The following is a 25,560-nucleotide window of genomic DNA, read 5'->3' as shown; positions in this document are numbered from 1 at the left end:
AGTCAATTCCCTTTATCTTGGCTTTTAAAATTCTGAGTCAAAGAGTTGTGATTAAGAAGTGATACCACAGTGCTAGAGTGAAGGTTTTACTGTGCTCGTGTTATTAGGTAAGTATGACTTTAGGTCCTAAGTAAGTCAGAGGTGCTGGAAGTTAGGTTCTTCTCTTTCTCCCCACTTTCCATCACTCTTCACCACTGCATATTCCTTAATGGTTACAGAACATTCAAACCCCGAAATTGTGACTAAGCTTACCTCCTGATTTATCTAGGGCTTGCTTTATCTAGAGGCTGAGAACCCTCAAGGCCAAAGGAAAAAAAGGCTAAATCCTGTGCACAATTGAGATTCAGACTTTTAAAAACATGTCTGATGAACTTTAAGTGGGAAAGCCCAGTGCCATTGCAAATAACTAATTAAAACAAATAAAAAATTTTTTAAAAAATGGAGCCCCTGAAAGATATGACCTATAGAAGACACCTGGAAGGGGAGGGCTTAGCAGCAGGCCCAGGTAACGTTTTGACTATTACAAAAGGAATGTGCCCAGAGATCCCCTCAAGCCAAGGTTCCTGTTCTAGTTACTTCTTGCTTGCAACAAATTAACTAAAAACTTAGTGGCATAAAACAAACATTTATTATGCCAATGGGTTATATGGGCCAGGAATTCCCAGCACAGGAATGGTTTGTCTCTACTCCACAATGTCTGAAGCCTCAGCTAGAAGACTTGAAGGCTGGGGTGAGACAAAGGTTGTATCAGAATGGCCAGAAAGCTCAGCCAGGCCACTCATCTAGCAGGTAATGCCAGATAACAGCTAGTACCTCAGCTAAGGCTGATAGCCAGAGAACTTGCATTTGAATTCTCTGTGTAGCGTAGTCTTCCTCCCAAGGTTCTAAATTCAGATGTTCAAGAGAGAGGGCCAAAAATAAATAAATAAATAAATGGAAATATATATGGATATATGTGTGTGTGTGTGTGTGTGTGTGTGTGTGTGTATATATATATATATTTCCTTTTATTGATTGATTGATTGATCTAGTTACTTGATCTCCCTGTTTGTTTATACACACACACACACACATATAACTAAAATAAATATTAACTCGTGCTACATGCTATGTAAGCAAGTTTTGCCTTGAAAATGTATATAAAATGTAAAGATAAAATTTTACGTTATCCCAACAACAGAATGGAGATTCAAGGGTTGTAGAGAAATAAATTGAATACATTTCAAAGAGAGAGAGAGAGAGAGAGAGAGAGCCAGGTGGTAACTCTATGACCTTTTCTAACTCAACCTCAGAGGTCACAGGACATCACTTCAGCCACATTCTTGAAGGAGTTGCCAAGATCTACAAAGTTCAGACAAGAGAAGAAATAAATTCCTCTTGATAAGCAAGTGGCAAGATTCTTGAAAAGCATATAGGACCAGAAATATTTTTGTAGTAATTTTTGCAAAATACTTTCTGCCACAGTCCCATCCTCCCTGTTTCATTTGCAAGCTTTAAATCATTCCCCTGACGCGTTTTAATTTCTCAATTCTCTTTTTCAAAGCTTTTGCCAGATATACCTTAAATAGGTATCTGTGGGAAGTGCTGCTGGGTCACAGATTCTCTGAGATTTGACTTCTTAGGTAACCCTCCCACTGGCCACAGTAGCCTGGACTCAGTTGTCAGAGCCTCCAGGATGAGAGTCTCACTCTCAAATTCCATAATGTGCCTGTCCTCAGGAGACAAGAGCTGGGACCAAAGCAGGGTCACCAAGCGTTTACTGATGAAAAATTATGTTGATTGTTTCTGACATCCTTGGGGTGGGGAAGTTGGGGAGGAGGTCTGGAGAATGGGAGCCCAAAGTGAAAACTTGGGCAGACTGGCTCAATGTTTTTCTTGAAAACTCACAAACCAGCTCAGAGATGGGCCAAGTAAGTTTTTAATGTCTGTATACCTGAAACCCCCACCCAAAAGCTAGAAGTGGAATCTTTGTTTCTTCTCTATTAATAGAAGTTATGAGAAGTCTTAATGACCATCCCGGCCCCACCCACGGGGCCATTAAGGAAGAAGCAGTTTGATAAATCTTTGCTGAAGCTGTTTAAATGGGAGATAGAGAACAGAATTTCAAGCCTGATGACCTGAGCTAGAACACAGACTTAGCTGTGTGGTCTTGGGCCAGTTACTTGATCTCCCTGTTTGTTTGTTTGGGGTTTTTCGTCTGTTTTCTTTCTCTGTAAGATTAAGAGGCTAAGAATCTTGTGTTCCCTCCCTCTTAGGGAGATTAAGAAGGTCACAGGAAGCTGTTCTGTTAATTCCAGTTGAATGCTAGTTCTTATAACTGTTATAGATATTCTTACAGTTCTAATAGTTATTTTAAATAATAATTTCTGTGACTAAAGAAGCTTCATGTTACCTTTATCCTTTACTTGTTCTTTTTTTCTCTCTTCCCTCCTACTTGAACCCTGGAGAATATGATAGGTGATATTTTTGGCACCTGAAACACAATGACTCAATTGATAAAAACAGCTGTGGTTTCCAAATTTGGACTGCCACTTAGAGAAGAATTCTCAGTGTTCTGAGCAGTGAACAAATTATCTGGTTATATGAAAATCTGCATGATACTTTTGGAAGCCAAACAGAGACATGTTTGGACAATGTTTGGACAACCCACTCCTTTGGATGTCTCCCTTCCGTTAGACTAAGGATAATCATCTGGACATGGGGATATGAGTCAAAGAAAGGCAGTGAGCATCTAACAATGAAGGGAAGAGTCAGGTGGGAAAGTGAGATATTTAGGACACAGTGCAGATGGTACAGTGTGGAAAGCTGGGCAGACTCCAAAATAATGATGTAAGAACCAAGAAGAACCACTTTGGCTTAAGTCATTTGGACTCTATGATTTGTGTCTTCATCTCCTAGAGGAATCAGAAGAGGAAGTAACACTTTTTGATATTATTTTCAGCAATTCAATAAGCACAGAAAAGAGTTGGTGAAATCCCAGTCACAAGGGAAGTATTTCCAAAAGTCCTGTCCATGTGATTGCATTTTGAATACTTAATAAACTGGAGTTGGCTTCCTGGATATTTGAAAAGTTCTTTCCTTCCTCTTTTTCTTCTTCCTTTCTTCCCTTCATTTATCAACTGTTCATAATATTGTTAGAATTTCCTTGGCCCCTGGGAATAAAATGGTGAGCAAACTGATGTAATGTTTATCCTCATAGACTTTATGATCTAGTGGGAAAAATAGTTAATAAAACAAGCAATGATAATAAAATGTGATGACTCCTATCATAGGGTGCTATGAGAGCCCATGGCAGGAAGTGTCCACCTTACTTTGTGAAGTCAGGGAAGCCCTCCCAAGAGAAGTGACACATGGGTTAACACCTAAAGGATAGATGCCTTCTCATTTACACAGTTCTTAGGGTGTGATCAGAGGATCACTGATGTGGATGTGCATTGGGAAGGGGGATGATTTATGTGATTCATAATCTGACTATTATTGTTTTGTTAACATCATCATTGCTTCTGGTCACTTATGATGTTAATGAAAGTCAACTCTTTTGAAGTCTCCATAAATGCAGTAATATTATGCTGCTTCTTCCAATATGTTAGTTGCAGGACCATGGAAGTAGGCAGAAAGATATGCGATTCTTTTAAATTAACTAATACATTAAAAAAGAAACCTTTTTCCTCATTCACACTTTCAGTTTACCCTTGTATTTGAGCCTCTTAGCTTATCAAAAGGCAGGAATAAATAACGGTTATTCTTGAAGATCATAGAATAACTAGAGGGGCAATTAAAGAGCAACTGAGGACTATGATAACATCAATCTTCTCTAATTGAAGAAAACTGGAAAATGAAAGCACATTATTAGGGTAAGAACAGTATTATCACCAAAAATTCAGTGTTTGACTTATTCATTTATTCACTCACTCATTCAATACTGTTGAATGCTAATTTTGATGTGACAGTGCCTATTATATCCCCTATCAATTGACATGCTAGAGGGAGGGGGCATAAATGAAGGGGCAGTGAATTGGCAGAATAAAATAGTAGAAGCAGTAAAGAAGCAATGTCTCATTCACATTGTATGGGCTCTCTGGTGTTCTTTCTGAAGAAGAACCTCAGGATGTTCCTAACTTTATACTATAGTGTTAAATAGCCCTGTAGGCTATTTCTACACAAGCATGGTAGGAGAATGTCTTCTATGTTTGTGTTTAGGGGAAAGGAAAGGTCTCTTCATGGCCCCAAATAACAATTCAGTCTGTTTGTAAATGCCAGATATTTCACTGTAAAAAAAAACATTCTCTACATTAGGAAAATGCTCTAAACTATAAACAGAGGTTTAGGACACTAGCTGAAATTCACACTGTTATTAATGTCAATAGAGGATCCTTTCCCAAGAGCAGATTTCAATGGAGGGGAAGAAGAACACAACCCAAGGAAGTACTCAGAGTAGGCAGAGGACTCCAAATACAAACTGTATCACATGGGGATGACATTCATGAGTGATTCTAAATTTTATAGGGCACGAGGCTTATACAATAGGGACCTCTGTAAGAAAAAGAAGACGAAGCAAATTTTCAAAATTTAAAGGTATCTAATCATGTGGGTACATTAATAGAGACCTTCCCAGGATATTGATAAAAGCCTGTGGGAGTGGGAGCTAAAACTTTAAGCTGACCTAAAGGAAAGTCTGGCTCTTTATTTTCATATTAAGACATTGATACTGGGGCTGGGGATGTGGCTCTAGCTGTAGTGTGCTAGCCTGGCATGCACGGAGCGCTGGGTTCAATCCTCAGCACCACATAAAAATAAAATAAAGATGTTGTGTCCACCAAAAACTAAAAATAAATATTAAAAAAATCTCTCTCTGTTTCTCTTTCTCTCTCTCTCTCTCTCTCTCTCTCTCTCTCTCTCTCTCTCTCTTTAAAAAAAAAGACACTGATATTACAGGGGATCTACCCTAAAAGTATGTTTATCACAAGAGATCCAGAGTTTTAATCATGAACCCTGATGTCCTTAATTCTTGGAAGTAAATATTCTCTTAATTCTTTTTTTTAAAATTCTTTTGGTAGTTATAGATGGACAGCATGCCTTTGTTTATTTTTTTAATGCAGTGCTGAGAATTGAACCCAGTGTCTCACACATGCTAGGCAAGTGCTCTGCCCCAGTCTTCTCTTGATTCTTAATCCACAAAAAATTATGGATTGCACCATCAATTGAATAACAGCTAGGAAGAAACAGCAAGCAAGTTTTGATTGATAGTGATGACAAAAACCATTCTGATTTCAATAGCATTAAAATGGAAAAATGTATCATCAACATACAAAAACATAGTAGACCTATTATTTGAGGGGGGTGTTTTTTATTGAGTGCATAGATGTTATTAATTCATTGAAGAAACCAATAATTTACACAAGGTTGCAGAGCTTACTAAGTAGTAAAATTAGAATCCAAACCAAGGCTCATTTAACCCCAGAACCTACCCTCATACCTTATACTATTCTATATCTCCCACCCTTATTAACCATTTCTTTTATAACTCATGTAATATTTATTTTTCTAACCACTCAGGATTAGAAAAGCTTTCAAAGAAGAATGCTAGCCATGCATGGTGGTGCACTCCTGTTATCCCAGCAGCTCGGGAGGCTGAGGCAGGAGAATCGTGAGTTCAAAGCCAGCTTCAACAAAAGTGAGGTGCTAAGCAACTCAGTGAGACCCTGTCTCTAAATAAAATACAAAATAGGGCTGAGGATGTGGCTCAGTGGTTGAGAGCGCCTGAATTCAATTCCCAGTATCCTCCCGCCCCCCAAAATAGAATAATGCTGAATTTTCTTGATGAGAGAACATCAATTTGACCCCACAATCAGTTGATAATCTGAAATGACTGCCCTAGAGGTGAGGATTGAAGGAAAATTGGGTATCAAGGTATTACACAAGTAAAGGTGGAAGAGGACAAGACTTCTCAAAGTTCGACTCTCATCCATTGGACTCCATCTATGTTTTAGGAACACAGGCTCTTGGTCAGTGTGTCACAAGGTCCTGCTATACTGCAAGGGAAGAACAATGAGAAGGAATGTGCTACTTAAAGCAATGGCCCTGGGAACCAATAGCTACTTGAGGGAAAATGCTTCTTCAGAAGGGAGAGGCAACCTGGAAGTGGGAGGATTATAGGGTTTGTCCTGAGCCAGAGCAAGATTACCACTGAGGCTGGTTGACACTGTGACTTATAAGTGGGCTAAGTGTGCAGTAAACTTGAGGAATTGATTAGTCACCAAAAAGAAAAGGGAGAGGGAGGAAGAATGATTTAAATGCAAATAGCTGCTTTCCAGTCTCTTTCCACTAGCACTTATCCCTTTGAGCGCAGTCATTGCTTTGGGCCTCTGAAACTTTCTTCTTCTTTTCTTGCATCTGTTCATAATTTCCTTACCTCCCTAGTGACTTTATCTTGTTTATGTATGTTCTTATTTTAATTTTATGTTTTGTTGCAATTACATTCAATTGCTTTTCTGTGGTTTGAGATAACAAGAAGAGAGTACAGTTTTAAATCTTAAAAGTGTCGTAGAAACAGAAGCCACAAATTAAAAATTGATCTGATACCAAAAGAAAATGGACAAATATGGCACAGCAGAACACAAAGATGATAAAAAGAAATTACACAGAAAAAAATTAATGAAACTGACAGAAAATACATTAGACAGAAGAAATAAATCAAGTGAAATGTGATGAGATATTGGAATGACTGTGCTCAGAATAGCCTGGCTGTCTAACCGAAGAAGGACATGTTAAATATGAAGGCAATTCAGTGAGCCAGACGCTTGTGGGTCTTCTAAAACAGGAAAATTCAATTAGAAAGTATCAGAACTCTGAACTGGAACTGTGAGCATTTGGTGTTTCTTTTTGTTATAGAGGTTTTTAGTTACCTTTTCTGAAACTTAGCTTTTTCAGCAATAAAATGCTGCCTCTTGTATGTTCTCATTTGTTTAACAAATATTTAATAAGCAAAGTAATCCAAAATGTCCATTAGATGTGACAAAATTTTAAAAAATAGAAAATTATAATTAAGTCTGATAAGGTCAAGATAAGATATAAGTTCAAAGAATTTTGGAACCCAGAGAAAAGAATAAATAATTTCCTGAAGGTTTGAGGAATGTTTCACAGAGGAAATAACTTTAAAATAATCCTTGAAAAAAAAAGATAGTGTTGGTGGGAGGAGGGGAGGGGAGAACATAACCAGTAAAGACTTAAAATAACATTGCAGAGTTGAAAGGTGGTAAGTTTACTCTGTGTAGTGAACCATAGGCCATGTGGGAAGGGATGGGAGAAGAGGTAGCTAAGAGGTAGTTCTGAAGGGTCTTAGATACCAAGTTAAATTAAGCAGTTGGCATCTTAACATGTGGGTCACTGAACATGGCTTTCAGTAAGACCAGAAACAAACTACTTGTAGCACATCTGCCAACTGATCAACCAGATCTTTCAGTGGGCAGGAAGAATTGAGTACTGTTACTGGTAATGAGGAACCATTAAAGGTTCTTAAACTGGGGAGGGATTTCTGTTAGCTTAATGGCATCAGTGTGGAAGAAAGGCTGGAGGAGAAAGAGTACAGGCAGGAAGACCAAGGAATAAATGATAAGCTGCAAATCACAGGAAGGAGCAGTGAGGAAGGAAAGGACAGATGAATATGAGCCCCTCCTGGTCTAAGATTGTCGGTAAGCACAGAGTCAAAACCTACACAAGAAGGCTGGAAAGAAACAACATAGAAACAGTAATACATTTTTTCCCCGGACCGTTTTTAAATATGATAAGGGAACAAGACTGTCAGAGGCAAGAAACAGCTGTATGGGTAAGGTTTAAGAAGCTTCCTGAAGCTATTCAGCTCTTTGTAACCAGCTACATCAAGGACCACTCTGGTTATGTAAAGAGCTGCTGCTCTTCTGAGGTCCTGAGGAAGGTCGATTTCCAAGTGGATGAGATGCTGGAATTAATGGACTCCAGCTTCTTTTGGAGGATGGGCCTCCTGCCAGGGCTGATTAGCCCAGCTGGCCTGTCCACTACTTCTGTTTTATTGCTTCCTTTCTCATTAAGGAAGGTGTTGGTGTGGATAACCGTAAACAACATGCCTGCTGTTACAGTGCTACCATCTCTCACACAGCCAGTGGCTGGAGCCAGGCTCTCAGGAGTCTTTTAAAAGACTTAGGTCACAGTATTAGAGGCAGGATATCAAGGAAATGCAGGAAAAGGAAGCCCAGTTTTGAAAAGGTGTCACATAAATGGTTATTTTCCTATTTTTCTTTTCCTTTTTAAAATTTGAAGTCATAGGGAAAATTAAACTTTGTTTTTGAAAAATCAAGGATGTTTTGCCTAAGTGCTCTCTTTTTCTTCTCTTACCCTCCTCCCTCAGTGTATCCACGTGAAACAGTTTTGACAGTCCCTGACCCTAAAATCTGAGGGAAGGGAGCTGGAAGAGATTGTCTTTATGCCATTCTACCTCAAGCAGGCCCAGGGGTTCTGAGCAGCCACTGGCCACTTACTGAACAGTTCTGTGGGTGCCTCAAAGCTCCTTTTACCACATGGGGCCAAGGACTGAAGTATTTAGCAACAAAAGAACTGATAAGGAACTAAAAGCCCCACTTCCCTCCACCCTCACTTAAATAATCTCCCCAGACAATGTATACCTTAAAATAATCTTCACTGGCACATCATTTCTCACCAGGAACACTTTTTCTTTCCAAAGTCCTCTAATTTTCTCTCTTCCAGCATAGGGAGAATCATATTCTCTCAGAAAACCACAGTGGTGAATTATGGCCTTTGGTTTCTTACAGTTTCACTTTCTAAGAGAATTTTGCAGCTGCTTCCATCTGTTTTTCCTAATTTGTTCTCTCTTCTTCTGCCCATACAGATTTCCTCCCCAAGCCCAGCCAGCACCCAACCTCAGTCTCTGTAGCTCCACCACACATCACCATGCTGGTCTTCTCTGCTCACGGAAGACACAGCTCATCAAGCCTCCCGCTATGTCCCCAACAGAAAATACTCCGAAAATAGTTTTTGATTTGCACTGACTGCTCCTAGAACCAGTCACATTAATGCTTTCTAGGACTGTTTTACCCACAAGATATTTCATATAACTGATGTAGGTTTTGTATCAAAGTTCTACCTCACTGTGATTTTTGTTTGTGTGGCTTGACAGGAGTTGTCTGTATTGAGAGTAGATAAGTGAACTACTCTGAATGTTAATTATGTTGATGTGAATTAGCTATATGTATTTTATATTCTAAAGTGGCCTTTTCTGCAGCTTAGCATACATCTGGGACATTCCCTATCATCCAGTATGGTGTGTGAAGGAAAATAACCATGGCTAATGTTAGATTCATGCAGACACAGTTACATGTGCCTTGGACAAGGAGAGTGATCTAGATAACATTTTGGTTTATATTTATACCAGATACTATTTCAAGTGCTTTGCAAATATTAAGTAGTTTAAATAACATAAAATCCTCTGAGGCAGGTAGTCTTAATATTCTAATTTTACAGCCAAGGAAACAGAAATGCAGAGTAGGTACTGTGCTATACTCAAGGGCACACAATGAATGGACAGTAGAACCAGAGTTCAAATGCAGGTGATCTGTCTCCAAAGACTATTCCCCTAACTACAACCATGCTGCCTCCCCACTAATAATTTGAGGAGGATGAGGCAACTGGGATTAAGCCCAGATCCATTAAGGGACTGGCTACTTCTTCACTCAGGTCTCAGCTCAGAGATCACCTTCAGGGGGTATAATTTATAGAATTACAATTTAAAGAATTATACCCCCCACCACCACCAAGTCCCCTTGACCACAGTGTAAGCCAATGAGAGCAGAGACCTATTTTCATTGCTGTATACCTGCTTGGCATTGAGCAGGTGCTTAATCAATATTTGTTGAATAAATAAATTAGTGCATTTGGTAACGCCTTAATATAGCTGGATAGAAATCCTGATTCCTTTCCTAGCCTCATTTTTATATGTTTTCATATTCTTCTCCGGCTTTTTCTACCATTCTGTGGACCTTCCTCTGATCTAGATCTTTGTTTCAGAGGTGACCAGTTTTCACCTATATTTGACTTTTTTTCCCTTTTATTGTTACTTGATTTTAACTTCCATAATCAAAGATTCTCTTTATCTTTGGGTGATAGGAGCCAAAGGGACTTATATTCATATCATAGAAACTAATATATTTTAATGTTTTATATTTAGAATGGACTTACAGTTCATCTATTCCAAATCCACATATTTAAATGTTGATGAAGAAATTGAAGTCCAAGATAAAGACTTCCAAAAGTCTCCAAGTTAGCATCTGTTAGAACCCAAAATTTCCAGCATATATATTTTTCCATATGATGGTTCACTGCACTCCTAGACTCTACCTCTCTTTTTGCTAGAGTGTTTATATATATATTAGATACAATACACATAACATTCACCCTTTCAAAGTATGAAATTTAATGGATTTTACTATATTCATAGAATTTTGATATCACATTACCAACTAATTTTAAAACATGCTCAATCCCAATCCCAAAAGAAACCTCACACTCATTAGTAGTCATTCCCTATGCTCACATACCCCCAAACTCCCTCCTCTTCAATCCTGTTATTATTTAGATGTGGTGTCCCCCAAAAGCTCACATGTGAGATAATGCAAGAAGGTTTGGAGGAGAAATGATTGGCCTATAGCCTTAACCTAATCAGTGACTAATCCCTGCTAGGATTAACTGAGAGGTAACTGGAGGCAGGCAGAGGTGGCTGAAGGAAGTGGCTCAATGGGTGCATGGCTATGGGGTATATATCTTGTATTTGGAGAGTGGAATCTCTTTCTCTCTCTGCTTTCTCATCAACCTGTGAGCTGCTTCCCTCTGCCACACTTTTCCACCATGATATTCTGCCTCACCTCGAGCCTCAAGGAATGGAGCCAGCCTTCTATAGACTAAGACCTCTGAAACTGTGAGCCCTCAAATAAACCTTTCCTCCTTTACAGTTGTTCTTTAGTTACAACAGCAAAAAAGCTGACTAAAACACTAAAAAACCACTAATCTACTTTCTCTCTCTCTGGATTTGCCTGTTCTGGATATTTTATATAAATGGAACCAGATAGTGTTTTGCCTTTTATGCCTCGCATCCTTCACTCAGCTTAGTTTTTTCAAGGTTTAACCATGTTGTAGAGTTTACAGTTTTGTTTTGTTCAACCAAATCCTCTTTCTCCAACTATCTCACTTTAACATCTGTCTTTGAACACAAAACTAAACTGTGAATATCCTGGAAGCCAAAGGCAAAAAGTTAAAAACAAATCTATTACTCAGTTAATTATAAAGGAAGCATGAAGTTTATCATATGCACAGATACATTCCTAGCACTGCATTTTAAGGGAGCTCACAGATGTCCTTTAATTTTACCTTGTGATCATTTAAGGTATTTTTCTTACTTTCCCATCATTATGATTTCCAGCTTCCTCTGGGTGGGGCACTCTAAGCAGTGTTGAAAAGGGTGAGAGGACTGTCTTGTGGCATCCTCAAATGACTCTTATTTTCCCCCTGCAGGTTTGGGGATTGAACTCATGGCTTTACACATACTAAGCATATGCTTTACCATGGAGCTTCAAACCCAGGCCCAAGGGTGAATTTTAACAGTATTCCAAATCAACCTCCACCGTTCATCCTCAGGATCTTCCTACCAGTTGCAATCCTTACTTCCATCTCAAACTTGTAGATCAGAGACTGAGCCACTTTAAAATTTTAGAGGGCAACATTTTGACAAGAGGCTTTGCCTCTGCTGGGAAGGCATGCAGCTGTGGTTGCTCCCTGAGTAGGATCTGACCTGTGGGTCAGTGACTTTTCTTTTTACACTTACTACAGTTATTTTCAAACTGTGGCTACAACATCCAAGCCATTGCTATTATAAAATAATTCTCTAAAACATCACCCTCTACTCTCTCATGATTAATGAATTCTAACATGTGGATAGTGCCTAACAGAATACTGAAAACTTTGCTTTTCAATACTTGTTAATATGGAAACATAATATGATTTTTATTTTGGGACCTGTACTGACAATGAACAGTGTTCTCATCCCTAAAGTCACCTCACATCCTAGAATATGCATTTGTTCTATCACATTGTCACTTAGGTCTTCCTGAGGAAAAACAATAATTTCTTTGAGGGGATATGTATCAATGTTAATGCTTTGGTGTGCTGTATGCCAACACAATTGTGTGCATCATCAGGGAAAAAAGTACCTGGGAGCAGGGAATCAGAGAAACTTCCTTTAGGGAATGTGTGTTGCTTCTCATCTGGGAATAGATTTTAAAAACTGATTATCCCCTTCTACTTTGTTGTTTGGCCAGGTGGTTAATACATACACCCCAGGAAAGAAGATTTGGCTTGAAGGTGTGGTGACTACCTCAGCTGGAGGCACAAACAATCTGTCAGACTCCTATGCCGCAGGATTCTTGTAAGTAACACAATTGCATTCCCAGGGACTTTCAGGAAAGAAGGACAGTGATGCTGTAACATGCTTGTTATTCTGCCCATTGCTGGGTAAAGCTTGCTTCCCATTGAAAGTTCTTCATCTGTTCATCTGTGAATACTTTTAACCACTTAACAGTTATTAGTTCCTTATCTAAATACTAAAATGTCAGACAAAGGTATCAGAGCAAGAATGAGAGAAGCAGGAGGAGGAGTAACAGTAACATAATAATGAGAAGAACTTTATTAATAAGTTTAAAGGTTTTTGCGGGAGGTGCCGGAGATTGAACTCAGGAGCATTCAATCACTGAGCCACATCCCCAGCCCCATTTTGTATTTTATTTAGAGACAGGGTCTCACTGAGTTGCTTAGCCCCTCGCTTTTGCTGAGGCTGGCTTTGAACTCAGGATCCACCTGTCTCTGCCTCCCAAGCTACTGGGATTACAGGCATGGCCCACCATTCCTGGCTATAAGTTTACAGTTCTGACCACAGAACGGGCAATGTACATATTCTCATCCAATTTTTACCATAATTCTGGGAGATAGTTAATAGAAGTCGTGGTTTTTGCCCTTCAGAAGCATATGATTGGATATACTAGGATTAGAGATAACTCTATCATAAAGTTATCAGAGATAAGTGCAACAATAATAGTAGCTTTAATTTACCATGTGCCAAGCACTTTCTAAAGTATTTTATATACATTTAATAATTTAGCAACCAGTAAAATTGATGTTATGGTTTCCATAATGAGACAGTAAAATAGGAACTATTATTATCCTTAAATTACAGATGAAGAAATTGAGTGACAGTTGAAGTAACACCCAACCAAGGTCACTTGCTTTAACAGCAGAGCTCAGACTTAAATCCAGATGGTCTGCTCCAGAGTTCAGCCTCTTCACCACTCTCTTTTTGTGTCACATGGTCTTTCCAAGAAAGTGACAGGCCTGTAAAGAAATAGAGAATTTCTCTGACTGGGAGTTTCAGGAAGGGTTTCATGCAGGAAGTGGCATTTGAGTGGGACATAAGATTACTCCAATTTCTGCAGGTAGAGAGTGACCCTGGCTTTCTGACTGAATAGTGTTCTCCTAAGAATTGGAGTTTTGCCCTCAGTTATGTGTTTTACTACTAACAGCTATTCATAATTGTCCAATGCAGTTCTCCTCTATTGAGCTAGCTTCTTATGTCCATGAGGGACAAATCAGGGAAGCCAACAGGATTGCCTTTATAGATGGAATCCTGTCCAATGTAGATGAGGGTAATAAATCAGTATGATTCATGGTGATACCTGGGGTCTTTCATCTCTTTATCCTTAGCATCCAGCATTGTGTGGCATAAAGTTATCAAGAAGCATGTTCAAATGAATAAAATGGAGTGAATCTGCATTTAATACAGACTTGCTGAGAGTTTTCTTTCCTATCAACACTGGTTTGATAGGAGCCGTGTTGCAAGTGAGCACCAGGTTGGCAGTCATTGGTGCAGGGTACTTCTTGGAGTGAGCAGAGGTAGGGCCATTGTTCAGCCATCACCAAATGACTCTGCTTTGGGGTCCATCAAGCAGCCCAGTTGTGCTGAGAGTTTGTATGAGCATTCTTCCCTTTAAGGAATGCTGTGAAATGAGAAATACAACAAACCTTTATGGAGGCATATAGAACTGCCTTTACATGAGCATCAGCCAAATATCCATAGATGTTTCTGTATTCACTGCACAGCACATAGATAAACATTGTTGTTTAGATTTGAGTTACCTTTCAGATAATAAATGTTTGATTGATGCAGATCAGATTAAACTAGTCCATTCTGCTCCTAGTCTTCTCTCCTATCTCTTTGTTACCTTTTTGGTCTCAGCTCTATCCGCATCCAGCAATATATCATTTGAATCTAGTTCTCCAACTGGCATAAATTGGAGAAAGGGAAAAAAAGGAAAGGATTCTAGGGAGGGGAGCTCCAAGGAACTAGTAAGAAATTGAATAGATGGTATTTTCTCAGTAATTTTTCAGTATATCACATAACTATGAGTTCACTAGGACACATACAAATGCATGCGTGAATCAGAATTTTCTGCTAACAAGTATTCAAAGGTAGCGTTTCCAGTCAGGGATTTGAGATTCTGTGGCATATGGCAGATATATCTTTGGCATGGTACTGTGTCTCCAGCACCTAGTGTTGTCTGGCACATAATAGATAGTCAATAAACATTTGTGGAATGGAAAACAGTGGCTGGGACAGCATCCTTGTTGGGATATGCAGTCATTTTACCATGTTTCTCTACCTGAGCATAGAAGGAAGACTAACAAAAAGCCCCTCTCCTGTGGCTTATCATTACATTATTATTATCATCTTCAGAAAGATGAAGATAACTTCAGTACACCATTCTACTGTGAAAGCCATAAGGCAGCAGTGGTCTTGGCCATAATCATTTTCTTCAAGAACTACCCATACACTAACAAAACATTAGGTTTAGTTATTGATAGTTATTTGCTTAGTACCTATTCTGTGCAAGTCCTGTGTTAGACTCTGAAGAGGTCACAATAAGAATGTGATACTGTTCCTGAAATGTATATGCACGGGTATTTACACACCCAGTGCTTTACTAATGATACAAATGATCACACAAGCATAAATAGATATCCTCAATGTTGAAAATAATTCCCAGGGTTTATAGTTCATTAATTAACACTATTGAATGAACAATGAATAAGGGAATAAATGGGATCTTTTCACAAATAAAATCACCAAGGTTCAACCCTGTATGATTACATAGATGCTGCTAGATGGAGGAGCTCTAGAATCTGTGATCACCTATTTACTCTTTTTTTTGTTTCTTTTTTCATCCAACAAGCTTAAGGCTAGAAAGGCTAGAGAGACATACTTCTTCTTATAGATAACTATTTGCTCCATAGAGACCCCATTACATGTGTACTGTTCCAACATGGAAAGAGCACTAGTTAAGAGGCATTTGCTCAAAATTCCACTATAACTCTACCACAGGACATGTTTGACAATTTAACTAACTGCCATCCCTCTATGCCAAGGGAAAAGCTCGACTTGTTATCCTGACTTCACAGGATGATAATAAGGCAAGTGACTTAGCCACGTGACATTCCAAAAGTAATTTCAGGTGTCTGGGTCACAATGTCCCAATTTGAACAAAAATAAACACAAAGAGGGTTCTGTTGTATTATAGTCAGATTTTCCTTTTGATTTAAAATTTTTGTTTTTGTGTTTTGCTTTGCTTTACTTTTTATTTTGTTTTTGTAATTCTATCAGTAAATTTGTGTTAGTTTTTATGAGAATAAAATAAAATTTAAAATGTGAAAAAGACTGTAAAGTGTGCATAATATTTAGAATATAAAAATTAGCGGCACTTTTTATTTTAGCAAGAAAAAATTTCAGTTCTTATACAAGTCATGGGTTTGGGGCTCCATAGGGTTTCAGATTTGGGAAATTATAACTGTGTAATTTCCCCCATGTGATGTATGGTCATTCTTAAGTTTCCTAGAATCTAATTTTATCCAGATTAAAAAAAAAAGAAAGAAAGAAAAAAATTCAACCTAAAGAGTACTGAGCACTTACAGTGTTCCAGGAACTGTGATGGGTGTTTGGGGTATAAGTTTAAGTATTGTGTCTATGCTTGATTAGCTCACAACTGGTGGGGGAAGAGGTGATAAGTGGTGATGATCCAGTGGGTTAGCAGAGGGCATGGCAGAAGTAAGAGTTCTGGAGAAGTCTAGAGGAAGGTGCTATTTTGGGGCAGCAGGGTTTAAAAGCAGAAACCAGATTTGGAGATTAATAAATGGGAAGAAATTTGCCAAATGGAAAGACATGGGTTGGAGGAGGACAGGAAGAGAATTCTAAGCAGAAGTAAACACACATATAAGGACTTGGGTAAGTACAAGAAATCGTGGTGCATTTGGGTAATCAAGAGTAGTTTTATGTGGTTTAGAGCCTTAAGGAATAGGGTTTAGGGTGAGAGAAGAGGGGAGATGAAGCCAGACACACATGTGCTAGGGACAGCCTGTGAAATGCCTCATCTTTCATCTGAAGATTGAAGTTTGAAGTCACGTTTATTACATATGCACTTTGTTGTTATTTAAATGTTTCCCTGAGTTTCAGAAGAATACAGAGTGAGAAAGGAAAAATGAATGCATTAGAGGATGAATGAATTGAATATATAAATAAATGCAAAGTCAGTGGTGACTGTTGGAGGAATCAAGAGGGCAGTATTTTTGAAGGATGACAGCCCCTGGGAAGTGGGTATAAGATAAGTGTGTGAGCAACGCAGGTCTTCCATTATAACACATGTGGAATAGTAGTATACTTGCATCCCTCAATGGTTGATTATAGTGCCAAATAAAATGTTACTGAATTGGCTGTTGGTGGGAATATATGAAAGATGCAAATGGCTGGACAACTGTTGTGTAGGCCACAGGTCTATATAGGATAGAGTCCCATGAAAGGTACATGTACAATGACAGATGTAAGCAGGGGAGTTTGAGGATGTTCTCCTGTGACTGCAATAGCCTGTGGCCATGGAAGATGACATCAGGTTCACAAGTGGCTAGGTTGTTCAGTTTTTAGTATTCTAGGAATAAAAGTCATTATCAACAGTGACTTTATGACCAAGGATTCATCTTACTTCCCAGGACCTCAGTTTCTTTTCTTATAAAATAAAGAGATTAAATTTGGTCATCTTTGAAATCTCTTACAGCTGTGTATTCAATGCATAGAATATTTTTCTCCTTTATAGTACTAGGTAAATTTGATGAAGGAATGTTAGTGTATATGTGTGTCGTAGTTAGTCTGTATAGATCTGTTGCATGCCATTTTAGAAATATACTGATGTAGCATTTTTCCTCTACCTTATAGATGGCTCAACACTTTAGGAATGCTGGCCAATCAGGGTATTGATGTTGTGATACGACACTCATTTTTTGATCATGGATACAATCATCTGGTGGACCAGAATTTTAACCCACTACCAGTAAGTGTGGCATAAAGATTCCCATTTTCTTTTCCATATCATTCAGTTCTTTGTAGAGAATATTTCTCCTTTTGCTGTTGCCAGTTAATTTCATAAATCAGACAGAAACATTCTTGTCTCTGTTCCCCTGACCTATTTCATAGACTTTGGGCTTCACCCCCCCACACACACACACCTCTACCTCTATATAGAGACTCACGCATACACATACATATGCATGGATGCATATCTACATATATATTTACATTATATTTATTAACATTTATTAAATATTTATGTATTGATTACATTATTTTAACAAACCTAGTGCAGTTGAGATTCCACGTCTACTTGTGGCCTGTTTGAACTCTGCTTGAGGGTGAATTTTTCCAGATTGTTTTCTTTTAATGCTAATTCGAGACATTAGTTAATGTCAAATGCAACATGTTGAAAGCAGATGGGGGAGTGTTAGCCAAGATTAGATACAGTAGGAGCCCATCTCTTAGGGAACGACTGAAGTACGCTTACAGTTAGATGTCAATCTCTAGATGACAATGAGGGGACTTATCCAGAGCACCATTTTCTCTAGGAAAGTAAATAGAAGAATAAAGTGAAATGGCAAAAGCAGAGTTCTGGATTTGTCTGGTGAACTCATTGATCAGTCAGAGAAATCCGACAAAAGCTGCTTTTCATAAATATTACGTAGGTTATTCTTTTACACAGATGTCATGGTTATGATGAAATGTCAGACTCCTCTCATCAACTCAAAGAATTTCTAAGTGGGGTCTCCCCTTCAAGATGATCAAGTTCTGCCTTATCAGGGACTGATAAGCAGGGGTGAGGAGGAGAAAGAATATAGAGCAGCCCTAGACTCTGTACCTATGCCTGGTCCAGTGTTCTTCCTACCACATTACTGTTGCCCTCGCATCCACAGGAAACAAACCCAAACTAGAAGTGATCCTGCCATTTGCCTCCCTGGTTCTAGCCCATTCCCTCCACCTTCTAAATCCTGAGCCAGGAGGTAACCAGGTCAAGAACAGGGAACAAACTGGCACCCAACAGCACCATTTCCACGTCTCCAAAGAATCATTCTGGGTTAGAGTACTCAGGAATTATTGTGTCACTGGATGCACATGACTCCAAGACTTCAGCTAAATCACAAATACTAAAACTAACTGGTACAGTTCCTTTTATTCACACAACAGGGATACCTCTTCCAAAATATGTGTGAGGAGCTGGAATGGGAAAGGATGGAGAGTAAATTTTCAGTTTGGAACCATAGGGGTTTGTTCTGTTTTCTTTTAGCTCAAATGTTTGTAGAAGTAAAACAAAATAATTAGAAAAGTGTCTATGAAATGTAAGCATTAAACGCATATAAGACCACATGTTCTATTTGAAATAAATATCTATGAGAACAACTATATGACATCTGCGTAAAAGAATAACGTAGTAATATTTATGAAAAGCAGCTTTTGTAGGATTTCTCTGACTGATCAATGAGTTCACCAGATATTTATTTCAAATATCTATTGAACATCAGGGGCACTAGTAATGGATAAATGAATAAATAAATTATAATAAAGTCCTGTGGAGGCTCCTCTAGAATACATGTGCAGGAAGGGCCCAAGTACAGTAAGAAGCCTGCTTTGCAGGTTTCACAGAAGAACCTTCCAGGCAGAGCAAGAATCTAACACAAGGCTCTAGGGCAAAAGCAAAGTTGGCATGTTTGCAGAAAGACAAACACCAGAGTGACTGGGTCCCGGCAGGGAAGGGGAAGACTGACTGGAAAGAAGTAGGTAGGTAAGGGTCAGATTATGCAGGGCAGTTTGGCTTCAATTATAAGTAGTAAAGAAAGCCTTTGGAGGGCTTTAATTATGGAAGTAACAAGATCCAACTTACATTTTTACAACCTAGCATAATTAATGCATCAAATATTAGTTACTTTAATAATGCATTTTAAAAAACATTTACATTTAAAAATATTTACAGATCACTTTTATAAATTGTGGATCAACAACATTCTAAAATTCTATCACCCCTTTCAATCTATCTTTCCTTCTTCCTTTCTATTCTTTCCTTCCTTCATTCTAATTTCATTCTCTCTTCTTGATCATATACTATGTGCTGATCGCTATTCCTGGCAATCGGTCACAGTGGTAAACCAAAAAGACAAGGTCCCTGAACTCTTGGAGCTTATAATTTAATGCTGTGTACTGAGAAGTGGAAAATACATAAACATATGAAAAAGATAATTGCAGTTTTCCAAAACTGCTGTGAAGAAATCCTGGTAAGTTAAATATAACTTTCAAATTTACTTTTCTGAAGAGAAACTAAGGTCCTAGGAGGTTATTAAGTGAAAATACCAGGCCAAACAAGTAGCCAGAGCTGGAAATCTCAGGATTTTCCAGCTTTAAATTTCCTTTTCTTTTCACTGAGCCATACTGTTTCTTGCAGCATTCTCTTAGGTGTCTTTGCAAGGGCCTAGAGAGAATTTTGCCTTTGAATTAAATCAGAAGATAAAAACAGGCCTATTGGGAAATTGAAAAGAAGAAACAGTCTAGAAAAGGTCTTTAGATGACTAGACAAGCTTCATTTCCAGAGTCAGACAATCCTGGATTCCTAATCAACCCTCCATCTACTTTTACACTGCCATATATACATTAAAGACGCAAGTTCCCATGGCTTTGTTCTCCCATAAGAGTTATTGCCAGTGACTTCCTTTAAAAGCCTGGCACAAAAGACCTCCAGTGATACATGATGGCAGCAGAGCTCATAGAACACCATAGGAAACTAAAACAGGTTCCATGGACTCAGCACAGAGTCTCAAATGAACTGAGCAGCTATATTTCTGGAAACACCAAGCTCTAATAGAGAAACCACATATAAAAAGCACTCTTAAAAAGTAGCAGGCTTTCTTTTCTTTCTTTCTTTGTTATAATAAATTCTGTACCTTATAAGTAGAGAACTTGGCAGCTGGGAGTGTGTCCTAAGTCTCGCCTGGACAGAATTTAGAAGGCTAGGCCCTGGGCACCAATCTGACAGACAGAGCCAGCAGTTCCCTGAAATGTGTAATGAACACAAAGCTGGGAACCCTATTGGTTGCCACTTCAGAGAGTTGCGCAGTTGATAACGCATACTGCCAATATAAACGTGTGGATTTTGTATCGTGATTAAATCTTAAAGAGAGTTTGTTAAGAGCTTAAGGAATTAGTGAGTTGTGTTTTGGTTGTCTCCCAGAATAATAAGTTAATTTCAATTCTGGTTCTTTAAACTCAGCTCAGTGCATTTCAGGAAAGGATCTTATTAACAAAAAAATGTCTTGTTTTTGTTTTTGTTTTTGTTAGAGCTCTTGGGTAAATTCAGAAAAAAAAAAAAGAGCATCTTAGCCTTGTGGCTCCTCAAGCCATATCCCAACTACCCCTCCCTAGTCAACTCTGATCCCAGTTTGTGGTAGTTCAGCACAGCTCTGGCGTAGCCCTTCCAATAGCACCAATCCAAGGTAAGAGAGGATGTGAGGACAGCCCTTTAAAAGAGAAACAAAAATGATGAGTGGTAGCCAGGAGTTAATGGGGATGGAGGGCAGAGCACAGAGGAGTTTTAAGGCAGTGAAACTACACTAATAATAATATCTCTGTGGATACATATTATTATACAATTATCCAAACCTGTGGAATGCACACTATGGGCGAACCCTACTGGAAACCATGGATTTTCAGTGTTAGTGATTTGGCCATGCTGGTCCATCAAATACAGTAAATATACCATTCTGGTGGGGAATGTTGATATGGAAGAGAATGTGCACCTGTGGGGACAGGGTTATGTGGGACATCTCTATACCTTCAGCTCAATTTTGTTGTGAGCCTAAAACGTTTTTAAGAATAAGTCTTAAAAGGAAAAAGAGAAAGGAAAAAAGAAAAACTTTTGCTCAGAAAAGACAATTTTCACCTACAACTCCTGCTCCACAGGGTTGTTCCTCTAGAAAAGTGGCAGCCCTCCCCCTGTTGTGAGACTTTGTTTTGCCTGGGAAGAGAAGAACATTTAGTTCAGCCATGCTTCATCACTCAACTCCCACCCGTTTCCCCTGACCCCCCTGCCATTGGGAAAGAGGGAACGCCTGAGTCTCCACAGCCAGCCAGCCAGTCACGGGCTCCCCTGGGAGCAGGCGATGTTTGTGCAGAAGAGATCTGCACATTCAGTGGACATAGTCCAGACCCCACCAGCCATGGGCATTTCTCCTCAGAGAGGGTTTTGGAATTTAGCTTGCTGCTTTTTTTAAAAGCTTGATTTACAGAGCCTTCAGGGAAAGGAATGGTGAGTTACTAGACAACATCTTCCTAACTCCCACGCCAGGCTAGCAAATGCAGTCTTCACACAAATATAATTCAATTCAGAAAACATCAACACCTGAAATCTATCTGGCTCCATGTTGGGCATTATACGAATACACACTTAAGTAAGATATAGTTCCTCCATCTGCAGAGCTAATGACGTGTGTGTGTGTGTGTGTGTGTGTGTGTGTGATTACAATTAAATCCTATATTTAGAGTAAGATAAAAGCTAGACAGATCATGTCATACTGCCTCTTCTACGCTGGCTTAGTGGTGTGGATATTTGCTGTTGGTTTTTTTTTTTTTTTTGCCTACTATTCTTGCTGAATAATAAATATTTAATTCAGCACCTTTTATGTACATTGCTCTAGAATACAGTCATTGGTCATGGATGGAGCACAACTCACTAGTCTATAGTGATATCGAACCTATTATTGTAGTTTCCATAGCATGAAAACATTCTTGAGCCAAATTATCACTATTTAGAGGTCATTTGGCCATTGGAAAGAAACTCTAACTCTTACTGTTGTTGCCTGCTTGGCTCTCTTAGTTAGCTTCTTATGAGATTCTAGCCCAAGATCCTACATGCTCCATCCTTGCTTCCTTTCAAAATGTTAGAGACAGTAACCCTGCTGCCCTGCATAGCTCCTGTGTGGACAGAGGGTCAGCTTAAATCTGTCCTTTTTCTCAGGAAGAACAGCTAGTAACAAATGGAGTTCCACTTATGCTCTATTGATGTGAGAATGCCAGCTAATTAGGAAGCATCAGAGGGAACAGCAAGAATTTAGAACTATGACTAGATTTGTGGATTCTAAACCTAACTCTGCCATTAATTATGAGTATTTGGTTCCAGTTTTCCATTGGTTAAATTGAGATAAAAATGTCTTCTCTATCTGCCTCCAAAAGTTACTGGTGGTTTCTTTGATAAAATTAACTATGGCAGTAAGTTTCTGATTTTTTGTATACATATACATGTGGAAAAGCATTGGAAGGGTCTATAGCTAAATGTTAAACATGGTTTTCTTTGAATAGTGGGATTACAGGCAGTTTTTATTTTTGTATGTAAAATTGCTGCAATCAGCAATATTTCTTTAAAAATCTAAAAGAATAAAGGCTAGTTTTAGAAGACAATGTAATGTTTTGAAAGGATTATTTTACATAGCTAAATAAATATGATATCAGACTCATTCATTGATCATTCATGTTTCATTCATTCATAAGCAGTTATTACCTCATCCTATGTGCTAAGATTCTATGCTAGACACTAGAGTCCCTGTCCCTACCCTCCAGAAGCTTACAGCACAGATGGGGAGACAGGTGAGTTATCAGGAAAGATGAAAGATACATTTTAAAAGGATGGAAAAGGAACACAGTGGCCAGAATGGGTGGAGGGCAACATGGGCTTCCAGAAAGATTTCTGGAGCAGGCAATGCCTGTGCTGGAGCCTGAAGAAGGTCAAGTTATCCAGAGGAAGAAGAGTTTGGGTCTGGAGAGTCTCTTCCCAACACAGGTAGTAACTTGTGCAAAGACATGGAGACATTACTTTTCTAGTGAGTCATGGTGGGATGAATTATGAAAAATTACTTAGGGAAGTTTTTCACATTGCTAAGAAGTGGCCACACAGGGTGTGCAAAAGTTAAAGAATTCCCAAACTACAAACCTGGAGGTGGTATGGCAGGGGAAGTACAAAACCCAGCCAAACTAGCCTGTGTCCTGTTTCTTGGTGTACCCTTTTCTCTCTTTCTTGTCTTTCCCGTGGGAGCCATCAGGAAGATGAAAGAAGCAAAGTGTACCTGTTTAAGGGGAGCTGTGATGTGAAACCCAATCCTCTCATTAGGGGCCCTGACAAAGACTTCTCCATGTGCAGCCTTCCTTTGTGGGAACCTGCGGCTGCTGAGAGAAGGGCATCTTTGGCTGCAGGATCAATCACTGAGACTCAGGCTGGCTCCATGTCAGTGGCCAAAGCACCTGGGCTGAATGCCCAGTGAACATGATTTGCTTCTTTTCTCCTCTGTGCCTCTAACACCTGGCTTCTCCTCAGAGCACCTTATGACCAGGCAGGCTGCTCTTTTGCCCCAAATGCTTTTACATAGAAGTGCCTCTGATATTTCTACTACTAGTTCTCATCCTTTGTTTATTTATCAATCTGAGCAATGTGCACAGTATGTCAGCAACCACACCTGCTGTCTAACAACTCACCCCAATTACGACTGCCTTGGGAAGTAGAGGAGCTCTGGACCTGAAATCAGAAGCTGCAGGCTCGTAATTCAGAGTGATAATTTTCTAGTCATAGGAGTCTTTGTTTTCTTCTCTGCAAAAAGGGGGAAGGGTCGTTGGAGAGCAGGGAGTATTTGAATGTGCTGCTGGCTTGGACTCAGACTGACCAGCATTTCAAACCCAGCTCTACCACTTACTACTTACTAACTACATGGCCATGGATTACTACTAGACTTCAATAAACATCAATTTCCTCTCATATTTTGGAGATAATAATAAGGTCTATCCCAGAGGGTTCTCAGAAAGGATTAAATGAGTCAATGCAGTGTATCTTTTACCACAGAGTAAATATTCAGTAAATGTTAACTTCTGTCATTTATGAAATCACTTTGTAAAATGTAAAATTATGTAAGTCATAATATAATTATCATTAATAACTTGAACATAACTGTGGTGAGGCAAATATGCATTTGAGTATTTGTGCAGATATCTGGAAATCAAGTAATGACTAAAATATGAAAAGTAGATTTTTTAGTGAAAGTTAAATTGCTAGAAAATTAAAAGAACCAAAAGGTACAATGGTGAGTCCTGAACTTTAGAGGAATTGACTGCAACTAGTTAAAGGCAAACTAAAAATTACATTTTATTTCCCTCCAGAAAAGATGCTGCCAACCTTTCCCAGTGAAAGCAATTAAGGCAGTAACAAAGCTGCAATACTAGCTCTAACACCTTCATTTGGTATTTATAAATGGCACAGTAAGCTCTGGAAACCATGATATGGCACATCAAAGTGGTAATGATAGCGCATTATGTGAATCACTGAGAAGCAACAATTGAAAATCTTACTCTGCCATCAACCATTTATATTTTTCCCAGACTGCAATACTGAGATATCACAGCTACAGCAAATTGTGCACAAGCTAAATAAATTAGTGAGAAGAAACAACTACAGCCTCACTGTGCCTGAGCTTAGGAGCATAGTTCACCATCCTTGAAGCAACCTGCAGGTGAGGAGGAACAAGGTCAGAATGAGAAGAGCTGCACCTCACCTACCTACCAAACCAATACAATTAATCAGACAAGAGAGGGAAGTACTATAAACATATGAATGCATGTATCACTACAATATTCTGATTTTAGTTCTTTTGACTATATACCAATAAGTAGGGTAGCGATTGGTTCATATGATGGCTCCATTCCTAATTTTTTGAGGAATCTCCATATTGCTTTCCAAAATAGTTGTGGAAATCTATTTCCAAATCATTGCATTTTCATCAACAGTATAATTGTACCTTTCCTTCACACTCTCACCAGCATTTATTGTTATTTTTATTCTTTTTTTTATTGTTGGTTGTTCAAAACATTACATAGTTCTTGACATATCATATTTCACACTTTGATTCAAGTGGGTTATGAACTCCCATTTTTACCCCGTATACAGATTGCAGAATCACATCAGTTACACTTCCATTGATTTACATATTGCCATACTAGTGTCTGTTGTATTCTGCTGCCTTTCCTATCCTCTACTATCCCCCCTCCCCTCCCCTCCTCTCCCCTCCCCTCTTCTCTCT

General features: G+C 38.8%; 1 protein-coding gene across 3 annotated transcripts in view; it reads left to right on the top strand.

The window, feature by feature from the left end:
• Nucleotides 1-25,560, top strand: part of Hpse2 (heparanase 2 (inactive)) — a 657,082-nt gene that overhangs the window by 507,997 nt on the left and 123,525 nt on the right. For all 3 annotated transcript variants that reach the window (XM_026394812.2, XM_026394811.2, XM_026394810.2), the window contains 2 exons: nt 12,360-12,466; nt 17,348-17,462. In XM_026394812.2, coding sequence (XP_026250597.1) covers nt 12,360-12,466; nt 17,348-17,462 — 222 coding nt within the window. The remainder of the gene's footprint in view (nt 1-12,359; nt 12,467-17,347; nt 17,463-25,560) is intronic.

This window comes from Urocitellus parryii, chromosome 5, assembly GCF_045843805.1.
Source record: "Urocitellus parryii isolate mUroPar1 chromosome 5, mUroPar1.hap1, whole genome shotgun sequence".
NCBI lineage: Eukaryota > Metazoa > Chordata > Mammalia > Rodentia > Sciuridae > Urocitellus > Urocitellus parryii.
Note: the sequence above shows the minus strand (reverse complement) of the source record. Positions and strands in the feature narration are given on the sequence as shown.